Source organism: Typopeltis vanoorti, chromosome 17 (genome assembly GCF_054136105.1).
Source record: "Typopeltis vanoorti isolate ZY-2024b chromosome 17, IOZ_Tvanoo_1.0, whole genome shotgun sequence".
Classification (NCBI taxonomy): Eukaryota; Metazoa; Arthropoda; class Arachnida; order Uropygi; family Thelyphonidae; genus Typopeltis; species Typopeltis vanoorti.
This window is the reverse complement of record NC_143565.1, coordinates 46,551,940-46,577,520: the sequence shown is the minus strand read 5'-3', so window position 1 is coordinate 46,577,520 and position 25,581 is coordinate 46,551,940. Positions and strand designations below refer to the sequence as shown.

Below are 25,581 nucleotides of genomic sequence, written 5' to 3'. Positions count from 1 at the left end.
TTTTAGAATAGCATTGTGTCTATGGGATTGTTAGCATTTTTTCAGTAGTTCATTATAAAGTTTGCTATAAGAAGAGCTGATAGTTTATCATCATCATCAAATTCTTGATATGTACTCTCAAGAAATGTACAGGATACTATAATAGTACTACATGTACCATTATAGCAAGGCATTATAGTTAATGACTGATAACTTCAGATGCAGATCCACCAATCTCTTTATGGAACTCCTGTTGACTTACTGAGATATATCATTAAAAAAAAGGGAGGAGGGCTTGGTATTTTTTGCATGGCAAATAGCTTTGCATACTTTGTTGAGCACTATATATATGTGTGTGTGTGTGTGTATTTCATTTTTTTTCCCTCTTATCATCATGAAACTAATCTTGTGAGTTAAAATTCAGTTAACTAATCTCACTCTAGCAAACTATAGTGTGTTTGCCAGAGTGAGAGCAGACTATATAATAGTCCACTCTCACTATAACAAACTGTAAGAAAGAAGTCCTAGTCAAATTCCCAAAGAGTTGATACTGTGCTAAAGGAAATTCACTATAGCAAACCTTTCTTTTGGTCCTATAGCAAGCTAATAGGAACTTGCTGTAGTAACAGTCAGTTTGTCAACTCTCACTATTGCAAACGTTTAAGTGCAAAAAGAATACTTTCTTATTGTGGGAAAGTGAATTTGCATAACATTCATGTTGATTAATCCATTGAGACTTCATGGTTTGTTATACTGAGTGAGTTCACTGTGATGGTGTTGGCTATAGCACAAGTCAATTTACTTTATATTTAGTAAGTATACAGTAAGTTGACTAATAAGTTCAAAAAAATTCTGCTTGGCTGATCCATAAGGAAATTATAGTGTATATTATGTACTCCTTAGTTGGTAACAATCATGTGTTTAGTTGGACAAGACTAAGGGGTTCAGATCCCATCTAGGACAAGAACCTTCTTCTGAAAAGCTGAGGATGAGTTAGCTGGTCAGTTTGTCTTGATAGACAGACAAACTGGACAGGTTTATCACCAATATTAATGGGGTTTTTTTTGGGGGGGGGGACTGTTTTTTAAACCCTCTAGTCATCTAAGGATGGTAAGGTATGTTTTATCATTTTACAGTTCTGTTCAAATTACTTTATATTCTAATAATCTTATTTCAAAATTAAGATTTTAGGCAGTTAGGTGATTTAATAGTAGCTCCATTTCACATTAAGCTTGGTTAATAAATACTAGACAGACAGAAAGAAAAGACAGAATTTGTTTGGTAAATTCCGATTAATGGTAACTATTTTGTTATATATTATGCTGAGATATAAGCTTCACACTTGAAATTCTGTATAAATGTGGGCAACTGTGGTGATAGTCAGCACTTCACAGGTTTTATATTTGCATACAGGTTATGCAGATTATCCACTAACAACACACTGACAATTCATTGTGCTGTTAGTGGATAATCTGCATGGCTTTGGAAAGACCTGTGTTTGTTAACTTCAGATACATCTCTGAAAACAGTTTAAGGTAATTGCCTGGAAACAACAGAGAAAAATTGACACGTCTATCTTAGTGAGACTTTGTCTTACTTAAATTGACTTCTCTAAATAGTGAGCTATAGCAGTAGTTACTACATAAGGATGTCAGTATTGGTTCCAAGATGTTTATTTCACCAAGAACAGGACACATTGAGAGCTATAAGAACAGATGTATACCTATTTGTCATATGACTGCTATCAAGGTTGAATGTTCCAAAAATTCAAAATTGCTGATCTTCCTCACTGACTAGTACCAGAGCTTGAATCCAACAACATTGCCTCTTTGATGGAAGCATATGGTTGATCTGGGAGAACCTTTGTTCAATAAAATGGGTATGTTGTATTGGTTCTTGATGATCATGCATTCTCCCAAGTACACCTGCTACTTCAATCTGACCATGATGGTCTCCTCTAGGATGACATTGCCATTAGTCAGAATGGTTCAAGACTGGTTTGGAGAGCAGATTTTAGCCCAGTCTCCTGATCTGAATCACATTAAGCATACATGGGATCTGTAGATAAATTAAAACGGCAGGAACAACTATCATTTTCATTCCCTCATGAACTTGTTGAGAAAGTGATTTAATGGCTTGAACTATTTACTTTTCTACCATTTGACATCCGTAGATGGTGTATGGTCACTGCCGTATGTCACATGGTTTTGGCAATGATGTCTTCTGCTAGAATAAGTGGTAGAGTCGCAGATTCCCTTTCCACACAAAGTTTGTAGGACAATCACAAACATCCATGCCCATGGTGGGATTCGAATCCACGGCCTCTTGGCTGGAGAGTGGACATGCTAACCACTCGGCCAACTAGGCTGACTTTTATTCAACTTGTTAATGACCGCTTTCTTTATCTGGGCACTATTTATTATTATGTAATTAATAGGATTTGTACAAAATTTTAATCAGAAAATTTGTATGTTTATTTTTGAATTTCATTATGTTCTTTCAATGCTCTGGTGCTTGAAATATGTTTTTGTAATGTTAGTTATTTTATTTCTTTAAATAGATATTCTATAGAGAGGATGCCAGATGCATATGGTGCACCTAAATTGTAGTATATCAACTGACACAGGAAACCCATTTTGGATTACGTGGCGAGATTATTGTATATATTGTAAACACTTGAGCTACAATAAATGAAACAATAATTAAAAAAAAAAAAAAAAAAACTTGTGTTGTATGCCAGTTTTATACACTGTCCATTAGTTACATCTGCATTAATTTTTTTGAACTGTTTTGTTTTAATGTTCTCCCCCCCACACACACACACATTTATCCCTAATAAAGGTCATAAACTTGTATTATTGCTTTGAGTGAACAAAAGCTTTTATTGTATTTATTTTTTTTACATAATCCAGAAACCCTACTCTGGAGACTAAATGTGGAACTCTTTAGAGATGCTTCAGGCTTCCAATAAGTAGGACCAGGGGCGGCTCGTGCATAGGCACTGCGGAACTGCAGCATCCCCAATTTTTCTCGATATATAAATATATTTATTAATTTATTTATATTTGCTTGTAATATTTAATTTTATCATCAACAATCGTATACAATTCTCTTATTTTGTATAAAAATAATAAAAATCCATCTTGTAGCACTTAGGAGGGTGAAGGACGCTAGCAGTACTGTGTTTACCACAGTGTCATATTTCTACGCGTGCAAGCATATGCACATCATGTAAGATGCAAGCTATTAGCGTAATGCGGCACTGTCCATTGCGCAGTTCCACTGTTGTTTATATGCAGTTTGCACCAGTAGCAGAGTGTTGGTAGTGCTTATCATGTTTACTCCGTCTCGTTAAATATTTGGACATTACAATTAAAGGAATGGATTTTATTTTTAAGTAATTTTGAATTATACTAAACTATAATTTTATCGATAATAAATAATATTTTTTCATGAAACAAAACAAGAAGAATATATTTTATTTTTAAGTAATTTTGAATTATACCAAACTGTATAATTTTATTTTAATATTTTATCCAAACAGGTATACACTGTACTTACAGTATGTATATTTCGAAAGTTGCAGTACCCCCCCCCCCCATGATTTCAAGCCACGAGCCACCACTGAGTAGGACACTGGTCTCATGCCAGGCAGTGAAATTTGTCTCCCACCTAAAGTCATTTGCAAAACATCTTGGGTGGAATACAAATTCTCAGCCTGTCAGTTGGAGAGCTGGTACATTAATCATTGCCCAACCTGGCCTGCATTATCTTTTCCCTATATCCTAAACAGAATTAGAACTTAATTACTAGTTTTGTTGCCAGCAGTTTTTGTCTTGATTACTTTACTGTTTGCCAGGATTCTAATTTGATTTGAATCTTACTTAATCTACTGTCTTTGAACATCCATAAATATAATAATCTTTGTGCATTTTGGTTGTTTTGTGTCTTTATTTATATTTTTTCCCTTGTCATTTCTCTTAAAGAAAAGATTCAGTTTATTGTTTTTTGTAGATCATGATAATAACAACAGTTTTACTTTCATGTTTATACAATATTTTAAGTGAATAAATTAATTCAGGTTGCTATTAGATAAGAATATTCCTAAATATTTTAATATTTCATTTTTAAATTATTAGAAATAATCTTACTTGATATTTAAATCAAATAAAAGTAGAATTGTAGAAACTGATGATAAATTTCATTGAATAGAATAGAAGATGTATTGTGTCTAGTCAGCAAGCTAGTTAACAAATGAATCAGTTAATGTATTTTCTATCTTTGGTCATTCCCACTTGCACGTCTAGACAGGAATTATACTGCATAACCAGCTGACAAAACTTGCTGATGCTTCTTCAACCCCTATTACCCCCAGCCTTCAAGTCAACTCACTTGCTAACAGGAGTTGTGGGTTTTATGTGTATATATATATATAATACTAGGGGTTCTGTCCCCTGACGCCTATGGCGCCCAACCCCCTGTGTTCCGGACTGGTAGGCCAGTTTTCTTTGAATTCCGATGACTCGAGTTTTGAAGATTCGACACTCAGGGTAGCCCCTGAGTTTCAAAACATTTCAAATAACTTGACAAAAACGTTACAAAAAAAGTTACACAAAAACGTTACAGCCTACATCTGTTTCCAATTTCAGCTTATCATTTTATGGTATAGAGTAGATATAGGTAGTTCCTAACTTACATAGGCGTTATGTCCCACAAACTTTATATAACCTGAATTTTACATAACTTAGATTTAACCCATTCATCACATCTTGTTGCTTATGCATTTACAGTATGTGTATGCAGTAATGCATTAATATGTTTTAAAGGTTATTTCTGTTAGTTTCATTTAGAGAATTCACACTCAAATTGGATTTCGATATGCAATTATATTAATGCAAGGTAATATAATGCAGTATAAACTATGTGAGAAAATAGAAAAATTTTAAAATGGTTTTGGCTGTTCGATCTTCCTTGTGAAAGTATTAAGAGATGACTGAACAGCGGCTTGTTTCTTTTCTTCATAAATCTCTCAATAACAGGCTGAAGTGTCATCTGCTTCTCTTTGGACTTTTAAGAACCATGAGATGTTAGGATCCATGCAAACAATAAAAATGTATAGCACACAAACACCAAAACACTTAAAATAAGTAACACTAAAACAGTAAAAATATAGCGTATCTATGTTGAAAGCAAGACAGGAAAGGACTACCTAGCTGTCTGCTTTGCAGAAGACTGCAATTAGTTACATGCAAATAATGTAAATGAATTAAGTAAAATTTCCATAATTCACTGGTTTTCTATTCCTTTCAGGATAATTTGCCTAAGTCCAAACTTATGTAAGTTGGGGACTGCCTGTATATTTATTTTATCCCACACATGACAGGTACGAGAACCTATAGCACATCAGTGCTGTCATTCTGTATGTGTATAATAGACTGGAGGTATATCTGTTCTTGAACAAATGTGCTTACTTTATAGTAGGAAGAAGCAGAGTTCTTCTTACTAGAAAGCAAATGGGAAGTTCTTCCTATTCAGGACAAAAAATTCTGCTATTTTCAGTTATGAGTGCCTGAGTTAGCCTGCTTGGATGGGAAATAGCATATATACAAAATTACTGACATCATATGTCTATTTTCCAGGCATGTGAAATATTAGTCCCATTTTGGCTACAAAAGCATGTTTTTATTTATTTTTTTAAATGAAAACAGATACGATGCTTTATTTACAACATATTCTCTATTATATATCAAGTGTACAGATTAACCTGTTACGGATAGGCTTTACCATACATTAGCATTTAGCCAATCATTTGATTAATGCATAACAAGATCATATCACAGATAAAAAGAAAGAAAGATTCTTCAGACAGTATTGAAGCAGATCTATCTGAGGTGATATTTCTATAAGGTTATCCACTATCTTCTGTGTGAAGAAGAGGATAATGTGATGCAACATGTGTTAGTGCTCCATATTTCAGTTTGTTTGTGTCCCCTGGTAACTGAAGCCGAACTTTTTCTGGATCTTTAGTAACTTCATCACTAGTTAACAAGAAGAACAGCCCAAAGTTGAATTGTCGGATGTTGGAAACAAGAGCCAGGAAGAACATCATAAAAGTCAGGCCAATGAGAAGATAACCTAAGAAATTATGCATATTAAAAATAGTTTTAGTGTGTAAATAACAAATGGATTTGAAAAGATTGTATATTTCATCATATAATAATATGCATAAATGTGTGTGTTTATACACGTACACAATGTACGACATAGTAACCTGTATATTAACCAGTCCTCCTCAAGAAGTAGATTGGATGGTTCATTATCTAGATCAGCGTTTCCCAAACTATGTTCTTTGGGAAAGTGAATAAGTGTTCTGTGAAAAATTATCAAAATTAATATGAGCCTGGAATGGTTTTAAATGCTGTGACAAGTTCAAACATGTTTGAAAATCAGGTGCTCCTCGCTTTGCATGTGGATTGTGCATGTTTTTATTATAAATAAAAACATGTCCTCGCTTTGGTTTTTCTCAGAAATTATGGAGGTCGACTGAGATATAGGTGGATTGATACGGTAAAAAGTGCCTTAGAAGATAGATATATAAATATGAGATCTGACAATGTTGTAGCTTTGACAGGTAACAGATTGATTTGGCAGAAAATTGTAGGTAGGAAGTTAGTAATGATGTAAATTTTTCATATAGTACTATCATATCCTGTACACTCCTTCAGGGTAAATGTCAGGAATTTGATGATGATGATTATGGAGGTCTAACAGCAGCAGCAGCAGTTAACTTCTTAATCACCTGAAGGGATATTAACTAGTGACTCCAACATGGATTCTTGACCTACAGTAGATCTCATGGCCACATTACTCACCTTTACATACAAACCATGAAAGATTTTAAACCTATTGCACCTTTAGCACCATGGGTGGACAAGATTAGATAAAGCAGAAGCCCTGTTCTATAAACTACACATGGTTTTCAAGTCATTTCAGAACTCCAGTAAGCAAGGTTACAGTATCACACTGAGCAATGAAAATTGTCTACCATCTAACAACACAAACAATGTACCACAATTGGATTTGAACCTGTGATTTGTCTGTTGGAGAATGGGAACATTATCCACTCAGTCAGTTGAGGCTCCTGGATAGTCATCTGTCACAGTTGACATTTCCAGGACGTATGGTTGAGTCTCGCATAATCCTTATGGACCATTATGTTATGGTCTGCCTTCCACATTCACTGCATGTCATCTTTGATGGATTCCTTTCTTCACATTTTTCCATCAATGCTTTGAGTACTCATGGTCCAGTATTTTTTTTTTCCTGCAGTCTTCTCCCATACTGTTTATGTATCAGCCTTTTCTCACTGACCTCAAATCTCATCCAGAGTTTTACTAATGATAGTACATCTATTCCTTTTTTTTTGTTTAACAAACCTTGTAGTGCTGAAACATTCTAATCTTCAAGAACTCCCATAATCAATATTCTAAACATTGATCTCTTTGTCATTCTCCAGTGGAAAAAGAAACACCCTGTGAAATTCAGTTTCACCAAAAAGCAATCCTGCCTTATTTCTTGCAAGAAAGATCTCACTTCACATTTGTTTATCTTTGATAATACCAATGTTATACTAGTGAAGATCAGATTTTTCTTCTTGGCTGACTTATACTTCTAGACTCTTGACACAAATATATCACATGTATGATTTCTTCAGGCTCCAAAAAATTTAGGTCCTTTTCTGCTCAGGACACTCCTCACATGTATTCAATGTATCTGCTAACACTATAAATCCCTAAATTGTCCAAATGTTTCCACATTTGGAGCATTGCACCAGAAACCTGCATAAAAATTTAATGCTATCAAGATGTTAGTTCAGTTAATAAATGGACAGCCCTTTCTCACTGATGCACTCCAATCAATTTAACATATGTTCAGTCTTATGTCTTCTCTGTAGAAGAAAATATCATCATCATCAAATTCCTGACATGTACCCTCAAGGGGTGTACAGGATATCATAGTACTACATGAAAAATTTACATCATTACTAACTTCCTATCTGCAATTTTCCTACAAATCAGTCTGTTTACTTGTCAAGACTCCAACATTGTCAGATCTTATATTTCTATCGTCTAAGGCACTTTGTACTGTATCAATCCACCTATATCTTGGTCTTCCTCTGGATCATTTTCTTGCCAACCTGGCAGAGAACAATTGTTTTGCTAATCTTTCCTCGCCTATTCTGTTCAAGTGATCATACCACCTGAGATTAGCTCTGCTGACGGATTCCTGGATGCTGACAATGTCAAGTTCTTTCTTAATAGCCTCGTTTTTAATATGATATTGCCATTGATGCCATCTATTCATGCCTCTAATCTTTCTCAGGACTCTCATATCTGCGGTCTCTAGTCTTTCGTCAAGTGTTTTACTTCTGATCCAGCTCCATATGATCCATAAGTTAAAACTCGTTTGAACACTGTCTTGTATACAGCTAATTTAGTGTTCTGCCTAATTTCTCTCTTATTCCATATGAATTTATTCAATTGAATTCCTACCATACCAGCTTTGTTGATTCTGTTATCTATTTCCATATTTAATTTACCATCTTCACTAAAAATCGTGCCTAAGTAGCTGAAATGTTTTACTCGTTCCCCATTCCAAACACGTTTTCAACGATTCTTCCTATTTTCATTGTCTTTGTCTTTTTATTGTTGACCTTCATACCATATCTATTACAACAGTTATTCAATTTAGTCAGGGAATCTTGCAAACTTGTAGCGGATTTATTTAGAAGTATAACATCATCCGCATAAAGCAAAGAGCTGACATTAATATCTCCAATTCTGATATCATGTTTAATATCACTTTCTTTCATAATGTGATCCATATAGATAATGAATAACAGAGGGGATAACGTACAGCCTTCTCTCACACCAGATTTAACATTAAACCATCTTCCTGTACTTCCTTCAATTCTAACTGCAGTCTTGCAACTCAAATAAAGTTTAAGTATTGCTTGATATAATGCCCCATTGACACCATATAACTGTAGCGTATTGAATAGCTTCTCACTTGGCACCTTGTCGTATGCCTTTTCCAGATCGACAAAACTTGAATACAGATCTTTGTTATATTCCCATGCTTTCTCAACTAATTGTCGTAAAGTGAAGATCTGATCTTGACAGCCTCTATTTGGCCTGAATCCAGCTTGTTCTTCACCAAGCTTTTCTTCCACAATTCTTCTTAACCGTTTCTTAAGTATGCTGGCATAAATCTTGCCTGGACCACTCAGTAGGGAAATACCTCTGTAATTCTCATATTCAGTTTTATTTCCCTTTTTATATATGGGTACTATTAGAGCTCTACTCCAATCATCAGGAATTCGTCCCTCTGTCCAGGCCTTCTGAACTATGCAGTGCAGCCACCGTAAGCATTTCTCGTCAAATATCATCTACTCCTGCTGCCTTTCCACATTTCAAGCCTTTGATGGCTTTTTCTACTTCAAGTATGGATATGTATTCCTGACTGTAATGCTGTTGAGTGTTTTTTTACCACTGTGCTATCACTGCTTGTTTCATTTAGCAATTTTTCGAAGTAATTACTCCATACATCAAGGATATCTTTTTCTCCTGTTTTCATGTTACCTTTATCATCTCTAACTCCTTTTACAGCACTCTTTCCTCCATTTCTAAGCTTCTTCAACAACCTCCAGAATATTTTGCCACCTTCTTGATATTTATTTTCTATATTCTTGCCAAAGTCTCCCATGACTTTTGTTTAGCTAGTTTTACACAGTGTTTAGCATTTTTGCATTTGTCTCTATATTCTCTAAGAGCACAAGATGACTTATTTGACAGGAACTTTTGATATGCTTTCTTCTTTTCCTTCACTGCCTCTTTAACTTCCTGTGTCCACCATGGAGTTCTGATTTTTCTATCCTTGCAGACAAGCTCACCACATGCCTCTCTGGCTGAATCAATCAGGGTTTTCTTCAAGGTTTGTCATGGAATCTCCAAGGTTTGGTTCTTGTTCTCAAACTCTTTCATATTTTTTTTCAATAATCTTTGTGTATTTTAGTCTACAGTTCACATCTGAGAGCTGCTCAACTTTTATTTGCTTTAAAACTTTCTCACATGTCATTCTTTTCAATATGAAATTCAATTTTATCTTGCTTAAGACTAAATAGTGATCGCTTCCAATTTCAAATCCTCCATACACTCTGGTGTCCTGCACCAGGGAGAAAACATCACTATCAGCAATAACATAGTCAATGAGACTTTTCTTATTCCTTACCTCTTCTCTCCATGTGAATTTATGCACATTTTTATGTTGGAACATGGTGTTAGTAATAACCAGTACATGTTCTGAGCAGAAATCCAACAGGTATTTGCCATTATTATTAGCTTTGCTCTTTTCTCCAAATTTTTCCAAAACATTTTTGTATGTCTGACAATCAATCCCTACTGTGTTATTTAGATCCCCAACAAGGATCAACTTTTCCTTTTTCATTGTGTCAGTAGCTTTCTCTAGAGCCTCAAAAAATTCCTCCACTTCTACTTAGTAGAGCCTTCTGTGGGACCATAGGCACAAATAAGTCTCATTGTCCGGTTCCCCATTCTGATATTTGTCCACATCACTCTACTTGAGACTGGCTGCCATTCAAGAAGATTAGTCTCATATTTAGTGTTGGATACTATGGCTACCCCTTCTTTTCCTTGAATGTCATTGCCAGAATATAACATTTTGTATTTATTGCTCAGAAAGATCTCGCCAGTTTCAGTCACCCCTATTATGTCGATCTGGTACTTATCTAATTCCTCAGCTAGCTGCATTTCTTTGCCATTCAGGCTTCTTATGTTGATAGTACCAACTTTAACTCTGGTGATGTTGAGTTGGGGGTGTGTTTTCAGATTTGTTCCAGTAGCTGAATTTTCGCTGTTTGCCCTGGTTCCCTGGCGAAAACAACGGGGGGGGGGGCTCGTTTAGCTGGGCAACGCCCCAGGTAGCATGAAATTTTGTCATGTTGTACCATCATTTTTTTTTTTTTTTTTGGTTTAAGCCAATAAGAATACAATTTGGTCGGCTAAATCCCAAATTGCCAGCCCATCCTCATTCATACAGTATCCAGGTAAGATACCCAACAGGGTGCACCACGAGAAAGTATGGATTGGACATTAGGTCAGAAGCCCTGGTTGGTTCTCCGTATTCCTTTAAAGGCTATGTGGAGGTCTCCTCTCAGTTATACAGCTGTGATCCTTAAGCTGGACTGGAAATGGCAACCATTTCTCCACTTTACTGGGGGGGGGATTAAATAAATGAAGGTGGGGGGAAGGTGCCAGCATCCATGCATGGTCCAATCATCTTTCAATTTCATCTTCTTTACACTGATTTTCCCAAACTACAACCTCCATCTGTTCCAAGAATATATTATCAAGTTCCTTCTTTCTCCTTTTTAACCATGATACCAGTGTTATGTTGATTTTGCAACTTCTTGCAGGTGTGCGACGGATATTATATTTATATATATTAAAGAAAAAAAAGTCTACTTTCATCTCGGTCACTCACATCACAAATCTTGTAATCCATCTTAGTTGCATTTAGGAATAGTTTTTATGTCGACAGCAGCTTATTTAGAAACTTATGGCTCATTTATTTGTAGTTTGAAAAATATGATCGTTAAAATAATTCAGTCATCGTTGTCACTGCTCGTGTGAAATTCTTTACAAAGCAAGCCTTCACAAGAATCCTTAAGATGATTTTTCTATACATATTGATTGAGATGTAGGAATCTGTATTTTACCCAGCCATTACATATGTTTCTGTCAACCAAAATATAAATATAAAGTGTAAGACGGTTGTAGGATTTCATCCACTGTGGCTCATTGGGTGATTAGTTATCTGATTTTTATTCATTCATTTTTTATATGAATCCACTTGTGAAAAGTTGTATATCTGTAGTACATTAGTACTGTGGGTGGGCTAAAAGTTAGATAATTCAGAATGTCTGCTCCAGGGACAAGTGTAGTACTCTTTCCAAGCTGCTTCAGACTTCCGTTAAGCAGGAAGGTGGCCTCCAACAACAGATGATAAAATTTACCACCTAACGGCATTCACAAACACCCTGCCCCAGTGGAATTCACACTACTATATTGATTGTATAATAGATAGTACATGTATCAGCCAACTATCTTGTCAGTATTATTTAAAGATAGCTTGTAATTTTTGATATCACCCCTATTATGCCAAAAACCAAAAATGTGCAGAAATGACAATTTTGACTTAAGTGCAGATCCGAGTTTAATTTTAACAATCTGTGTTGTACCAGAACAAATGTGTAGCATTGTTGCCATGGGAAATAATGCAAATTTGATTTCCTGAATTTTAAATTCTGCTAAGGGTCAAAGCTGTATAACTGAGAGGAGACCTCCACATAGCCTTTAAAGGAATGCGGAGAACCGACCAGGGCTTCTGACCTAATGTCCAATCCTCACCTTCTCGTGGTGCACCCTGTTAGGTATCTACTTGGATACTGAACGGATGAAGATGGGCTGGCAATTTGGGATTTAGCCGACCAAATTGTATTCTTATTGGTTAAACCAAAATATAGAATGATGGTACAACATGACAAAATTTCATGCTGGCTGGGGCGTCGCCCGGTTAAACAAGGCCCCCGTTGTTTTCGCCAGGGAACCAGGGCGAACAGCGAAAAGTCAGCTACTGGAACAAATCTGAAAATAAACCCCAACTCAACATCACCAGAGTTAAAGATCGGTACTATCAATGTAAGAAGCCTGAATGGCAAAGAAATGGAGCTAGCTGAGGAATTAGATAAGTACCAGATCGACATAATAGGGTTGACTGAAACAAAAAAGACCAAAACTGGTGAGATCTTTCTGAGCAATAAATACAAAATGTTATATTCAGGCAATGACAATCAAGGAAAAGAAGGAGTAGCCATAGTATTCAACACAAAATATTCAGGCAATGACAATCAAGGAAAAGAAGGAGTAGCCATAGTATTCAACACAAAATACGAGGCTAATCTTCTTGAATGGCAGTCAGTCTCAAGTAGAGTAATGTGGGCAAATATGAGAATGGGGAACTGGACAATGAGACTTATTTGTGCCTATGGTCCCACAGAAGGTTCTACTAAGGTAGAAGTGGAGGAATTTTTTGAGGCTTTAGAAAAAGCAACTGACACAATGAAAAATTGGTCCTTGTTGGGGATCTAAATAGCAGAGCAGGAAGTGATTGTGAGACATACAAAAATATTTTGGGAAAATTTGGAGAAAAGAGCAAAGCTAATAATAATGGCAAATATCTGTTGGATTTCTGCTCAGGACATGGACTGGTTATTACTAACACCATGTTCCAACATAAAAATGTGCACAAATTCACATGGAGAGAAGAGGCTAGGAATAAGAAAAGTCTCATTGACTATGTTATTGTTGATAGTGATGTTTTCTCCCTGGTGCAGGACACCAGAGTGTACAGAGGATTTGAAATTGGAAGTGATCACTATTTAGTCTTGAGCAGGATAAAATTGAATTTCATATTGAAAAGAATAACATGTAACAAAGTTTTAAAGTGAATAAAAGTTGAACAGCTCTCAGATGTGAGCTGTAGACTAAAATACACAAAGATTATTGAAGAAAAAATGAAAGAGTTTGAGAACAGGAATCAAACCTTGGAGATTCAGTGGCAAACTCTGAAGAAAACATTGATTGATTCTGCCAGAGAGGCATGCGGCAAGGTTGTCTGTAAGGATAAAAAATCAGAACTCCATGATGGACACAGGAAGTTAAAGAGGCAGTGAAGGAAAAGAAGAAAGCATACCAAAAGTTCCTCTCAAATAAGTCAGCTTGTGCTCTTAGAGAATATAGAGACAAATGCAAGAATGCTAAATACTGTGTAAAATTAGCTAAACAAAAGTCATGGGAGGACTTTGGCAAGAATATAGAAAATAAATATCAAGAAGATGGCAAAAATATTCTGGAGGTTGTTGAAGAAGCTTAAGAATGGAGGAAAGAGTGTAAAAGGAATTAGAGATGATAAAGGTGGCATGAAAACAGGAGAAAAAGATATCCTTGAAGTATGGAGTAATTACTTTGAAAAACTGCTAAATGAAACAAACAGTGGTAAAAAACACTGACCAGGCATGCAGTCAGGAATACATATCCATACTTGAGGTAGAAAAAACCATCAAAGGCTTGAAATGTGGAAAGGCAGCAGGAGTAGATGATATTCGACCAGAAATGCTGAAGTATGGTGGTATAAGAGTCTTACAGTGGCTGCACTGCATAGTTCAGAAAGCCTGGACAGAGGGACGAATTCCCGATGATTGGAGTAGAGCTCTCATAGTGCCCATATATAAAAAGGGAAATAAAACTGCATGTGAGAATTACAGAGGTATTTCCCTATTGAGTGTTCCTGGCAAGATCTATGCAAGTGTACTTGAGAAACGGTTGAGAAGAATTGTGAAGGACAAGCTGGATTCAGGCCAAATAGAGGCTGCCAGGATCAGATCTTCACTTTATGACAAATAGTCGAGAAAGCATGGGAATATAACAAAGATCTGTATTTAAGTTTTGTCGATCTGGAAAAGGCATATGACAAGGTGCCAAGAGAGAAGCTATTCAATATGCTGCAGTTATATGGTGTCAGTGGGGCATTATATCAAGCAATACTTAGTCTTTATTTGAGTTGTAAGTCAGCAGTTAGAATTGAAGGAATTACAGGAAGATGGTTTAATGTTAAATCTGGTGTGAGACAAGGATGTACGTTATCCCCTCTGTTATTCATTATCTATATGGATCACATTATGAAGGAAAGTGGTATTAAACATGGTGTCAAAATTGGAGATGTTAATGTCAGCTCTTTGCTTTATGCGGATGATATTATACTTCTAAATAAATCTGCTACAAGTCTGCAAGATTCTCTGACTAAATTGAATAGCTGTTATAATAGATATGGTATGAAGGTCAGCAATAAAAAGACAAAGACAATGAAAATAGGCAGAACCATTGAAAATGTCAACTGTGTTGTGAATGGAGAACCTGTGGAACAAGTAAAACATTTCAGCTATTTAGGCACGATTTTTAGTGAAGATGGTAAATTAAATATAGAAATAGACAACAGAATCAGCAAAGCTGGTATGGAAGGAAGTCAATTGAATAAATTCATATGGAATAGGAGAGAAATTAGTCGGAACACTAAATTAGCTGTATACAAGACAGTGTTCAAACCAGTTTTAACTTATGGATCTGAGAGCTGGGTCAGAAGTAAAACACTTGACCAAAGACTAGAGACCACAGATATGAGAGTCCTGAGAAAGATTATAGGCGTGAACAGATGGCATCAATGGCAGTATCATATTAAAAACGAGGATATTAGGAAAGAACTTGACATTGTCAGCATCCAGGAATGCGTTAACAGAGCTAATCTCAGGTGGTATGGTCACTTAAATGGGCGAGGAAAGATTAGCAAAACAAGTGTTCTCTGCCAGGTTGGCAGCAAAACGATCCAGAGGAAGACCAAGATATAGGTGGATTGATACAGTACAAAGTGCTTTAGACGATAGAAATATAAGATCTGATAATGTTGGAGTGTTGACAAGTAACAGACTGATTTGGAGGAAAATTGTAGATAGGAAATTAATAATGATGTAATTTCTTTTCATGTAGTACTATCATATCCTGTACACCCCTTGAGGGTACATGGCAGGAATTTGATGATGATGATGATGATGATGACTTTTAACGGTTTTTCTCGAAAGTAGTAAAATGCACATTCATTGTTTTGGCATAAAAGGGATGATACGTCATAGCAATTTGAAGCTTCATTCCTTGAGAAATTTTTATACAGTAAAATGAAGATATGTGAACAAACATTGGATTATATCCATGCATACAGTCAGCATTAAAAAAGACAGCTTGGGAATTTGGAAGTGGGAAGGGGTGGGAATTACTATTTAAAACAGTACGTTAAGGATTATTCACAAATCTTTTTCCTGTCTAAGCTCTTAATTAAGCAAGATTCAAATATGAGAGAAGCAGTGTACATTTCCCAGAATTTACAATATGGTCAGGTCTTTCTGATAATTAATTCTAACTAGTTTGAACCATATTATATAAAACTGTAAGGCAACTAAGTCCAGTTAAGCAGGTTTTCACTATAAATATGGGGTTATACATTTTCTGGTGGTGTAAGATCCAACAGTGTAGGTAGTTACTACAATGGACATGTCTTTGTTTTGTACACCACTTGCACTGTTGGAGCCTAGTATTTTAATCAAGAGACAATCAATTAGAATATAAATTTTTATACACAATTTAAGTGAAGGACCATAATTCAAAAATTCATCATAAAATAAATACAGGAGTATTAACTTGGTTATTAAAAAAATATTTTGGGTCTGCAAAAAAAAAAAAAAAATCAGTTATTTGACATTATAATACACTTACCAATGAGGCAAATCTTGTATAGTGATCGATACTTCTGGACTGGTGCTTCGCCTGGCACATAATCTCCCAAGCCAATAGAAGTCAGAGAAACAAAGCAGTAGTATAAAGAATCAAGGTAACTCCAATCAGGTTCCAGATACATGAATACCCACGCAGGTAAGAAGAAGAAACACAAGAGTATTGCAGCCTATATTACACAGTGCACACACAAAATTAGAACAGTGTAATACAATTTGTTAAAGATATGATATTTAATTTTGTTTATAAAAATGAAATGACTAATTTGTAACTTATATTTGTCATTGTCTTTATTCCTTTCCTTGAAGACAGAGGAAAAAAAAAAAAAACAGGGGAAAAAAATTAAAATAATGAATTATTGGAATTTTGCAATTTAAATGTATTTGATAAGAATGCTAACATTGGTTTATTTTGGGTCTAGATAAAGATATCCTTTGTAAATTGATAGCTAACTTATGGGGAGGGGGGGAATTATATATTTGAGGTTTAAAACAAAACTCATTTGTGATATTTAGCAATCAAAAATCCCATATTTAAACCAGGTATGTTTTAAAGCAAGTTACTCTTTCTTTGTTGTATTTAATGTACATGGAAAGAGGATTTAGAAAGAAATTCTTTAATACACAAAATGATTGTGGCCTATTTTCTGTAAGTAACCTTCAGTGCATTTGTTCTGCAAGATTTGCAAGAGAGTAAACATTGTCTTTATTCCTTTCCTCTGGATGCATCATTTTTTTCTGCTCATCCCACATTTCTGTTTAAATCCTAGATAAAAGCTGATTTTTTTTTCCCCCTCTGCTGCTCTGACTAATTTATTATTTTTTTTCAACACCTGATTAAGTGATTCTTAACAAGAGGATATGAAAGTTTAGAACATCCAATAAAAATACTATAGGTGTCTATCAGAAGCTTGTTGCAGGAAAGAGGAAGCAAATATAAACTATCACTTGATTGAATTATGGAACAGTTATAGGGACAACGTAGAAATCCACATGGATATGTTCACAATATTCTATGTCCAAGAAACATAACTGACTGAAAATGGTCATCCGAGGCACAAGATGTATGCTAAAGGTACTTGGTTGCATGTTATGAAATATAAATGGAGTAAAATGTTTACCTGATCAAATATGAAAAATCCCAAGTGGCAGTTTGTTCTTGCATATCAATGCTTGCTGTGTGTCTGACTAGAGATGATACACAAGCCAGCAGTTTTTCCATTGCCTTGCATAACCTCCTAAATCAAAGAGGATTGTTATGTTAATCCTCCCCCAAAAAAGGTTGTCAACTTATAGTATATTAGTATTGTGGTGCAACTAAGGGTTAGATAATCCAGTAACTCTGTCCTGTTATAAACTAAGCATGATACTTTGTTCTAGCTACTTTTCAGGCCTCTAGTAAGCAGAATTGTAGATTCAACCAGGTGATGAAAATCATTTACCACCCATAAACAAATATGCCACAGTGGGAGTCAAACCTACAGCTTACTGTGTTGATATCCACTCAGCCAACCAGGCCATGAGTAATTGGCTGTGGAATACGTACTGAGCACACCAATACAGATTACCACACAGAACAGGCTGCAGTTGTTGCAGTCTTTTTTGCACTTTTCCCTGGAACACATGGCAGCAACTTTAACCTAGTTAACTATGAGGATTTTTAATACTGGTAATCCCACATAAGTGGAAAGGTATGATTGTAATGTTTTTCCCCTGCCCCTCGCTCAAGAAATCGGATAAAAAGCCAAATGTTAAATTTGAATCATATAACACAATGTTTGAAATTAGTGAAAAAGTATAATATAAAAATATTAAAGTAAAATATTTCTTAGTTTATATATAAAACCTATCCACAAAGCATTGCAAGGTTAAGCTGGTTGATTATATTTATTGAGGAGCCCTGCTCTACATGTCAAACAATTTTTGAATCCTAGGCTTCCAATAAGCAGGATCATAGTCTCACAGTGGGTGAGACCATGACCCAGCTTATTGGTCATGGTCTCACCAGGGTCACAAGATTTTAACTAGTACCAGCTCTTAAAAAAAAAAGAGAAAAGAAACGTGTAGGTGGTGAGGTTTTTCTCCAAAAGTTGGATTTTATAGCCTACAAAATGGGCAAACTGGGCAGAAGAACATGTGCATTTAACAGCCAACCAACACAATGGTTTCATAGCATTAGTTCTTCAGCTGTAATTCCAAACAACCCTACTCAAAGGTCTAGATCTATCCCATTTGGAAACAACAGGATTAAGTTTCCTGTAATTAGCAGTGGAACAGCTCACAAGCCTACTTGTTAATTTCATTTGTGCTTTGTAAAGTCGGACCTAGTTGCATATTGGGTGGGCACAGACATCTATTTTCTTGTTGAGCTTGAGTCTGTTAATCAGTGAGCTATGCTGTGCACTTTCTATGCTTGCCTCCCTTATCAGAAGAAATTATAAACCCTGAATACATATTTCAGTAATCTTCTATGAGTCTTAAATAACTGATTCAGTTGGTGTTTTTATTTTCTCACACCTACCTGAATGCTTTTCCTAGTACAATCCAAGCCATATCCTAATCAGACTAACGACATATTGGAAAATAAATTTAATGTGCAGTGTGTGGTATCTGTTAATGACAGCCTACTGCAATGCATTGAGCTTAGCATGTTCTTCCATGGGTAATAAGTAGCACATACCTACCTTTTGATGTTTTGCAATGCCTTGGGGGAGCCATAGCCTATCTCAAAAAATTCTAAACAAATACTTAGTTTTTCCATGTTTTTTAAATAGCTCAAAGTAAAGCAACGTCTTCATAGGATATGCCTCCCTCTGGCAATTTGCAGAACTTCATGCTTTTTTTTTTTTTTTTCGTACGATTAAAATTTTATTTGTAGATTTGCGCTAGATGAGTGGAGTGTCGATTGTTACAGAATGCTCTTGATTTAGCTTTGTACACGATGATTAATGTTATAACGTACACTTATTATAGACATCTCTGCTTCTTAATCTGTGTGTTACGCAACTTATAAAAAGTGAGAGATCACACTTATCTATTCGGCCCACTGATTAACTTGAGGGCTCGTTTTAAACCTACTAAAACCTGGCCAAATTGCACCAATACCGAAGTTGTTTGAGCAATTCGTAACATGAAACGTAGAATTTAATCTGTGAATGCAGCAGGTTACGATACTGATGACGAAAATGGTATTGCCAAACACAGTGAAATACAGTACTCTAAAATGTCTTGTATAATATAAACATTCCATGTTGTAACTGGTTAATAGAATTTTTTTTTTCACTATCCATTATTATACTCACATTTTCTAAAGTAGAGGATATGTTTGTATTAAACAGTTAACGTAGAATTCAAATTTCATATAAAAAATGTTTATTACATAACATCTGATATTGCGTATGTTCCACGCCATTCGTGGAAAATATCAAAACGTAACATCTACTTTCGTTATTTCAGTTCTGTATTTAAGCATATAATACAAACATTGCTGCAAATAGTTATCAATTGACGTCATTACAGTCGTGAATAATACTGAATAATTTCTATATTACACCGAGGAAACAGTTAGGCCATTCGGTATTTAATTTATTAATTTTATTTTAATTAATTTTAAAATAAATGTTTTTGTCACTTTTTTTTTCGCGATTAATTTATTTGATTTTCAGTAATTAAGAATGAATCAACATAGAGTTAATATACTACTTAACCCATCATTTACGTCGAAATATGTGTTATTTACCGTTAATTTTATATTATATGCTACTTAGAATTATTTTTGTGTTTACTTCGATTATAACACATATCTCCAATATACAGTTTAATTTTTACAGCGTGCAGAACACAAAAGTACACGAAAAGTTATTTTCTTGTGTCATTTATTCTGGATATTTGAATTTTTGAGTACAGTAACTGAAAAGTCTCATAAATTGACAGGATTACACCTATATAAACTAAATAATTTTCTTTACTAAATGCACTTAAAGATTAAAACATTCTTTCCGATGAAGCTGACCCTATATTAATTTAATAGGATTTTCAATGGCTTTCAATGGAATGGTCTTATTAGTACTAGTTCAAACATAACAGCTAAATATAAAGTCCAATGTTTAGAAATAAATTTTCAAATATTGTAATTACACCGAAAAATATTAACATGCATTTAAAAAACAAAAATGCAACACACAACTTCCTAGATTTCATTTATTTCGTCTGCTATCGCAGACATGCAGGAACAGTCGAAAGAACTGTGGTTTAACTTATTTTTTTATTTTATTTTAAACAAGATAACTTTATTAACAAAAATATATAAAGCAATGACATTCTACTGACCTGCTCGTTGCCGGATTACTTCTATCTGAAAAAGACAACTTACATATCCTTTCGAATAAAAGAAAAGTTGTCCAATGGACTGCGAACTAATAGAAAAATCAAAGGGTATCGGCTAAAACTTACCGTAATTACAGCCAAGTGAATGACTTGAATCACGAGAGGATGACAGAAGGGGCTCATATGAGAGCTGAGGAACTTCCGGAAGATGGTAGCGGGCACCATAAGTCGCTCTACATAGGCAGTCAGCAACATCAATGTAATAGGGATCCCTATGGTGGCGTATATAATGCAGAACAGCTTTCCCTCCTTGGTGAGGGGAGTCACGTTACCGTATCCTACAAGGAGTTAGCAAATTTGTAAAAACATTCCCAACCATATTAACTACGCTACATACTTAAAAAATAATCGGTATTCCTTTGGACGTCACAGAAGAATTCACTTCTAATTTGTGCCCTTCCCGTCCCTACCCTACCCTACCCATCCCCCCCACCATGTGACTCCTAACAATGTGTTGTAAACAAGGTTCTGACACAGGAGAAGTCTCGAAGTCACACAGACAAATCTTACCTATTGTAGTCACCACAGTTGCAGAGAAGAAAACTGCCTGCACATAACTCCAGTTTGGATCCTTTGTAGCATTTCTGAGAGCCGATATTCCCATGTTCTGAGCGTCTACAACTTTGGCAATCAGCTTTTCGAGAGCCTCTTCTAAAAATGGCACAAAGAAAATAGGGAAAAACTTTACATAGCATATTTTAATATTAGATAGTAAAGTCCTACAAATTATATTACTGGTTTCAACACACCAGAAAAGTTAGAAGTTTGGATTTACCGTTTATATTTTGTTTGACTGTTAATTTGTTTTGCAGGACCGTTAGTTTCATATTTTCGAAAGATGTTTGAGAAAAAAAAGAAAATTGTGCAAATTTACCAAAACACCAATTAGGAACAATGGATTCATAAATATGATTTGCTACATCTCACTTCTTTATTTATTTTGAGCAGTAGCTAGAACTGAGTAATTATAATGCTCAATCGGGTATTAGTGCCCAATTTTATATACCAGTTTTTATTATTGCATAACTATAAAGTAATTTAGCATATACATGATTACATATAACAGATCTAATAAAAAATATAAATATTATAACCATAAGCATAATCTATTCTATATATAAAAAAAGATAAGCCGAAATTTGAAACATTTTTATGTCACGTTTTTTGTCTCTTCATTGTGTTGAAACGTCCAACAATGTGTTTACCTTCATGAGACAAACACGCTGTCTCATGTCTCGAGTCATCAGAATTGGAGGTTTTTACCAGCCCAGAACGCGGGGGGTTGGGCACGATAGGCGCCATGGGGGGAGGATCCCCTTACTTTAATTATATAATTATTGCAGAAATAATAATAAACTTGATTTTTAATTTAAACGTACATTATAAATGTTTACTATAATTGTTATATATTTGTTATAGTATATGTTGTGTGCTCATGAGAGCATGGTTACTAGAAAAATCTAGTAACTTTTTATTAATTTTTTATTAAGGGATAAAAATAATAAGAATCAGCCAGTAAAGTTTTGGAGCTTTCATATAATGGAATGCATAATATCGAGTGGACGATTGAAAACAGGTGAAGCTTTTGAAAATAGCGAAAACCATGTTAACGAATGAATCCAAGTCCAACCGAATGCAAACAATGGTGCGAGAAAATGTTATTACCAAACGACTTTCTTCAGAATGTAAGCTAATTTCATAAATTTAATGAAGATAAAAAGATAAATTCTGAAGACCTAAAATGAGCTTTATAGTACCTAAAAGAAAACTGCCTTATCTGGATTAATTATTTGCAACATGTTTCGTCTTGCGTGTAGTATATTTTGTTGAGAAGCATTCATTAATCTGTTGCGAGTAAACTTTTTTTTTTCATCTCTTCCTATTTCTACTCGCCATTTTGTCTCTGCGTAATAATGAACTCTATTATATTATTTAGATTACTGAAGTGTTATTTTTAAAGTATTATTCACTTGAAAATTTCCAATCATTAGAATTCCTAACATCCAACAGATTCAGGTAGCTCCGATGAATGTAAAATTAAACCACGCTTCTTAATGAGAATATTTTGTATGTATTATATTTATTAAGATTTATTATGTTTCTTGAACCTTATTTTTTATTTTTATTTTCAATTTTCCCTATTTTAAAAACTAATGTGATCTAAAAACTAATCTAACCCTCTTTTTCTGAGCCTCAAAATTAAACATATCAGTAAACGAATCCATTCAGGATTTATACACAATGTTTAAATATTTTATGCCATGTTTAAAATGTTTGTATTCAATGTTTAAAATTTTCTAAACATTTCGTGAACAGTTTTATATACAATTCAAGTATAATAATTTATTATACATATTTGTACTATTACAGTGAAAGTGTATTTATATTTTGCAAATATAAATACAATCCTGCATAAAGTGAATGAACTTTGAGATCTCTACAGAGACCTGGAAGTTGGAATTCTGTCTAGGATGCGAAGAATCTTTATCAGTTTTTTTTTTTTTTTCCTCTTCCCCTTCTCAGCTCAATGTCAATTTAGCCGGTTTCATACAAAAGGCTGGATGAAAATACGAGTTTCCTCCCAGAAACTCATGTTTTTCATCCTGTAAAACTGGCAAGAACACATGCAACTTACAGGCTTAATACATTGTCCTCGTAGCCTTAGGAGCTTCGCTGTTTACAGGTTTAAAATCTTAAGGAAATAAAGATAGTCAACAGACACGTATAATGAGGATAAAAAAGTAGTTTGAGACAGTTAAAAATAAAATGTTTTCATATGACTAAATTCATATTTTGTATTCATGTAACCCTATTTTTGGACATCGAATAACTTGTTGACTTTTCTGCACTGGTAAACACTAGGCCATTACACCCTGCGATAACATAATCTACTCTTTACTCATTTTTGCCTGTTGTGCATTGCCCCACTGTGGTAGCATGTTGAACAGAGTTCACGTGAAAGAATATCGACTTGTTATCAAAAAAGAATGCCCTATTAATCCTCCTTCCCCTTCAGAATGCTGACTGTGTATGTACCAGTCAGAATACTGACTGGTATTTATTTGAACAGCCGTAGTAACAATCACGGAGAAAGTCCATGAGTCTAAAGGCAAACCACGACGATCGTAGCACTTAATTTAAATACATTTTAAAAAAAATTAAGTGCCAGATAGGTTACACATACACGAAACAGTTCGACTATTATACGTTTTTGCCCGCTGACAACGAATTAATTTTTATTTGTTTTTAATTTCGAGAACTGACTGGCTTCTTCAGCTGATACTTGCTGTCGAAAGGTCCATATAAACCACTAAAATGCGCACGATTCTTAGTCAAACTTGTTAATACGTCATGTATAATTGCCAAAAACTACCAGTGAAAAAATACGATTCTAACAGATTCGCAAGTTCAGATTGACACTTGAGATCGTCAATTTAATCAATAGAGAAACTGGATGTGAAAAAAAAAAAAACATCAAATCACGAGTTAAATAGCTCTATGGAATAGATGGTGATAAAAGGCAGCTGAGACTGCTGATGTGTGTGTGTGTGTGTGTGTGTGTGTATTGTGAATTTATTTAATAACTCTGCATCATCAGCAAACATCTGAATATCTCCTTTCACATTATTTCCTATATCATTTATGTACGAAATAAACAGCAGTGGTCCAAGCACAGAGCCTTGGATTCTGCTCCTTCATATACTACTTTTTGGTATCTGTCCAGCAGCCACCTTCTTATCCACTTAACCAGTGTCATATCCATCCCCATTTGTTCTCATTTGCGTAACAGTGTTCCATGTGGTATCTTGTCAAATTCGCAAAATCTAGCAACATCATCGTATAGCCATTCCCTTTATCACCCTATTATAAAAAGTTATGAGATTATTAAGCATTACCTACCTCTTCACAAAGCCATTCTTCCCTCATAGCGTATCATATTCTTATTCACCCATTCCTGAATTCTCTTTTTGAACTTTTCCAGTACTTCTACCACCTCACCTCATTTACCAATTGGTCAATAATTTACTACCACAAACTTAGAGCCTCCTTTAAGCAAAGGAATTATTTTACCCTCTTCCACTCTCTTGGGACTTTGCCAGAGTTGAGATTTAAATTAACCGCCTGGTGTCAAAGGCATCGCCAGTTCCACTGCACATTCTCGTAAAACGCGAGCCGATATCCCATCCAATCCCACAGCTGTATTTGCATTCGGATTCTGCAATATGCTAAGTACCTCCAATTCATCAACCTCTGTTCTTACATGGATGATATACCCTTGCAAAATGATTACTCAGTAGCTCAACAATTTCGTCTGCCTCCGTTACTTCTCTGCCATCTGCACTCATTTAAGTTATCCTTCCATAGGTCATTCTTTCTTCTACTTGCCACATAACGAAAAAACTCTTTGGGATTTCCTTTCGCCTGTTCAGCTAATTTCTTCTCATAATCTGAATTTTGCCTTCTTTCCCATGCGTCGCCTTTCTCCTTACATTTTCTTTGTTTGTAGCTCATGATTAGGATACTATTCATCTATCTAACTCCTACTACTCCTGACTTTGGGTATACAGTGTGATATTGCTTCCTCCAGATATCTCTCGACTCTCCCCATGCACTATGAACATTCTGTGCTTGCATATCTTTATGTCACGGTACTGCTTCAAGTACCGTTAGTTGGCTGTGGGCTAATAATCCATATGATTATCAGTCCATACTTTAGGTTTCTAATAAACAGGGCGGTG

General features: G+C 35.0%; 2 protein-coding genes across 5 annotated transcripts in view; one reads left to right on the top strand and one right to left on the bottom strand.

Annotated features, from left to right (window-relative positions):
- The window catches only part of Bka (FCF1 rRNA-processing protein Bka), a 63,407-nt gene extending 60,653 nt beyond the window's left edge, over nt 1–2,754 (top strand). The window contains exon 9 of one of the 3 annotated variants that reach the window (XM_090407358.1): nt 2,540–2,754. In XM_090407358.1, the coding sequence (XP_090263484.1) occupies nt 2,540–2,588 (49 nt within the window). In that variant the 3' untranslated portion in view covers nt 2,589–2,754. The remainder of the gene's footprint in view (nt 1–2,539) is intronic. The other 2 variants (XM_090407359.1, XM_090407357.1) reach the window with 2 other exon arrangements.
- A 2,942-nt stretch (nt 2,755–5,696) lies between these two features.
- Nucleotides 5,697–25,581, bottom strand: part of LOC150097361 (potassium channel subfamily K member 1-like) — a 35,901-nt gene continuing 16,016 nt past the window's right edge. Inside the window, exons 2-5 of one of the 2 annotated variants that reach the window (XM_090407145.1) lie at nt 21,353–21,493; nt 20,909–21,120; nt 16,440–16,626; nt 5,697–6,114 (exon numbers count right to left, since the gene is read on the bottom strand). In XM_090407145.1, coding sequence (XP_090263271.1) covers nt 5,888–6,114; nt 16,440–16,626; nt 20,909–21,120; nt 21,353–21,493 — 767 coding nt within the window. In that variant the 3' untranslated portion in view covers nt 5,697–5,887. The remainder of the gene's footprint in view (nt 6,115–16,439; nt 16,627–20,908; nt 21,121–21,352; nt 21,494–25,581) is intronic. The other variant, XM_090407147.1, reaches the window with a different exon arrangement.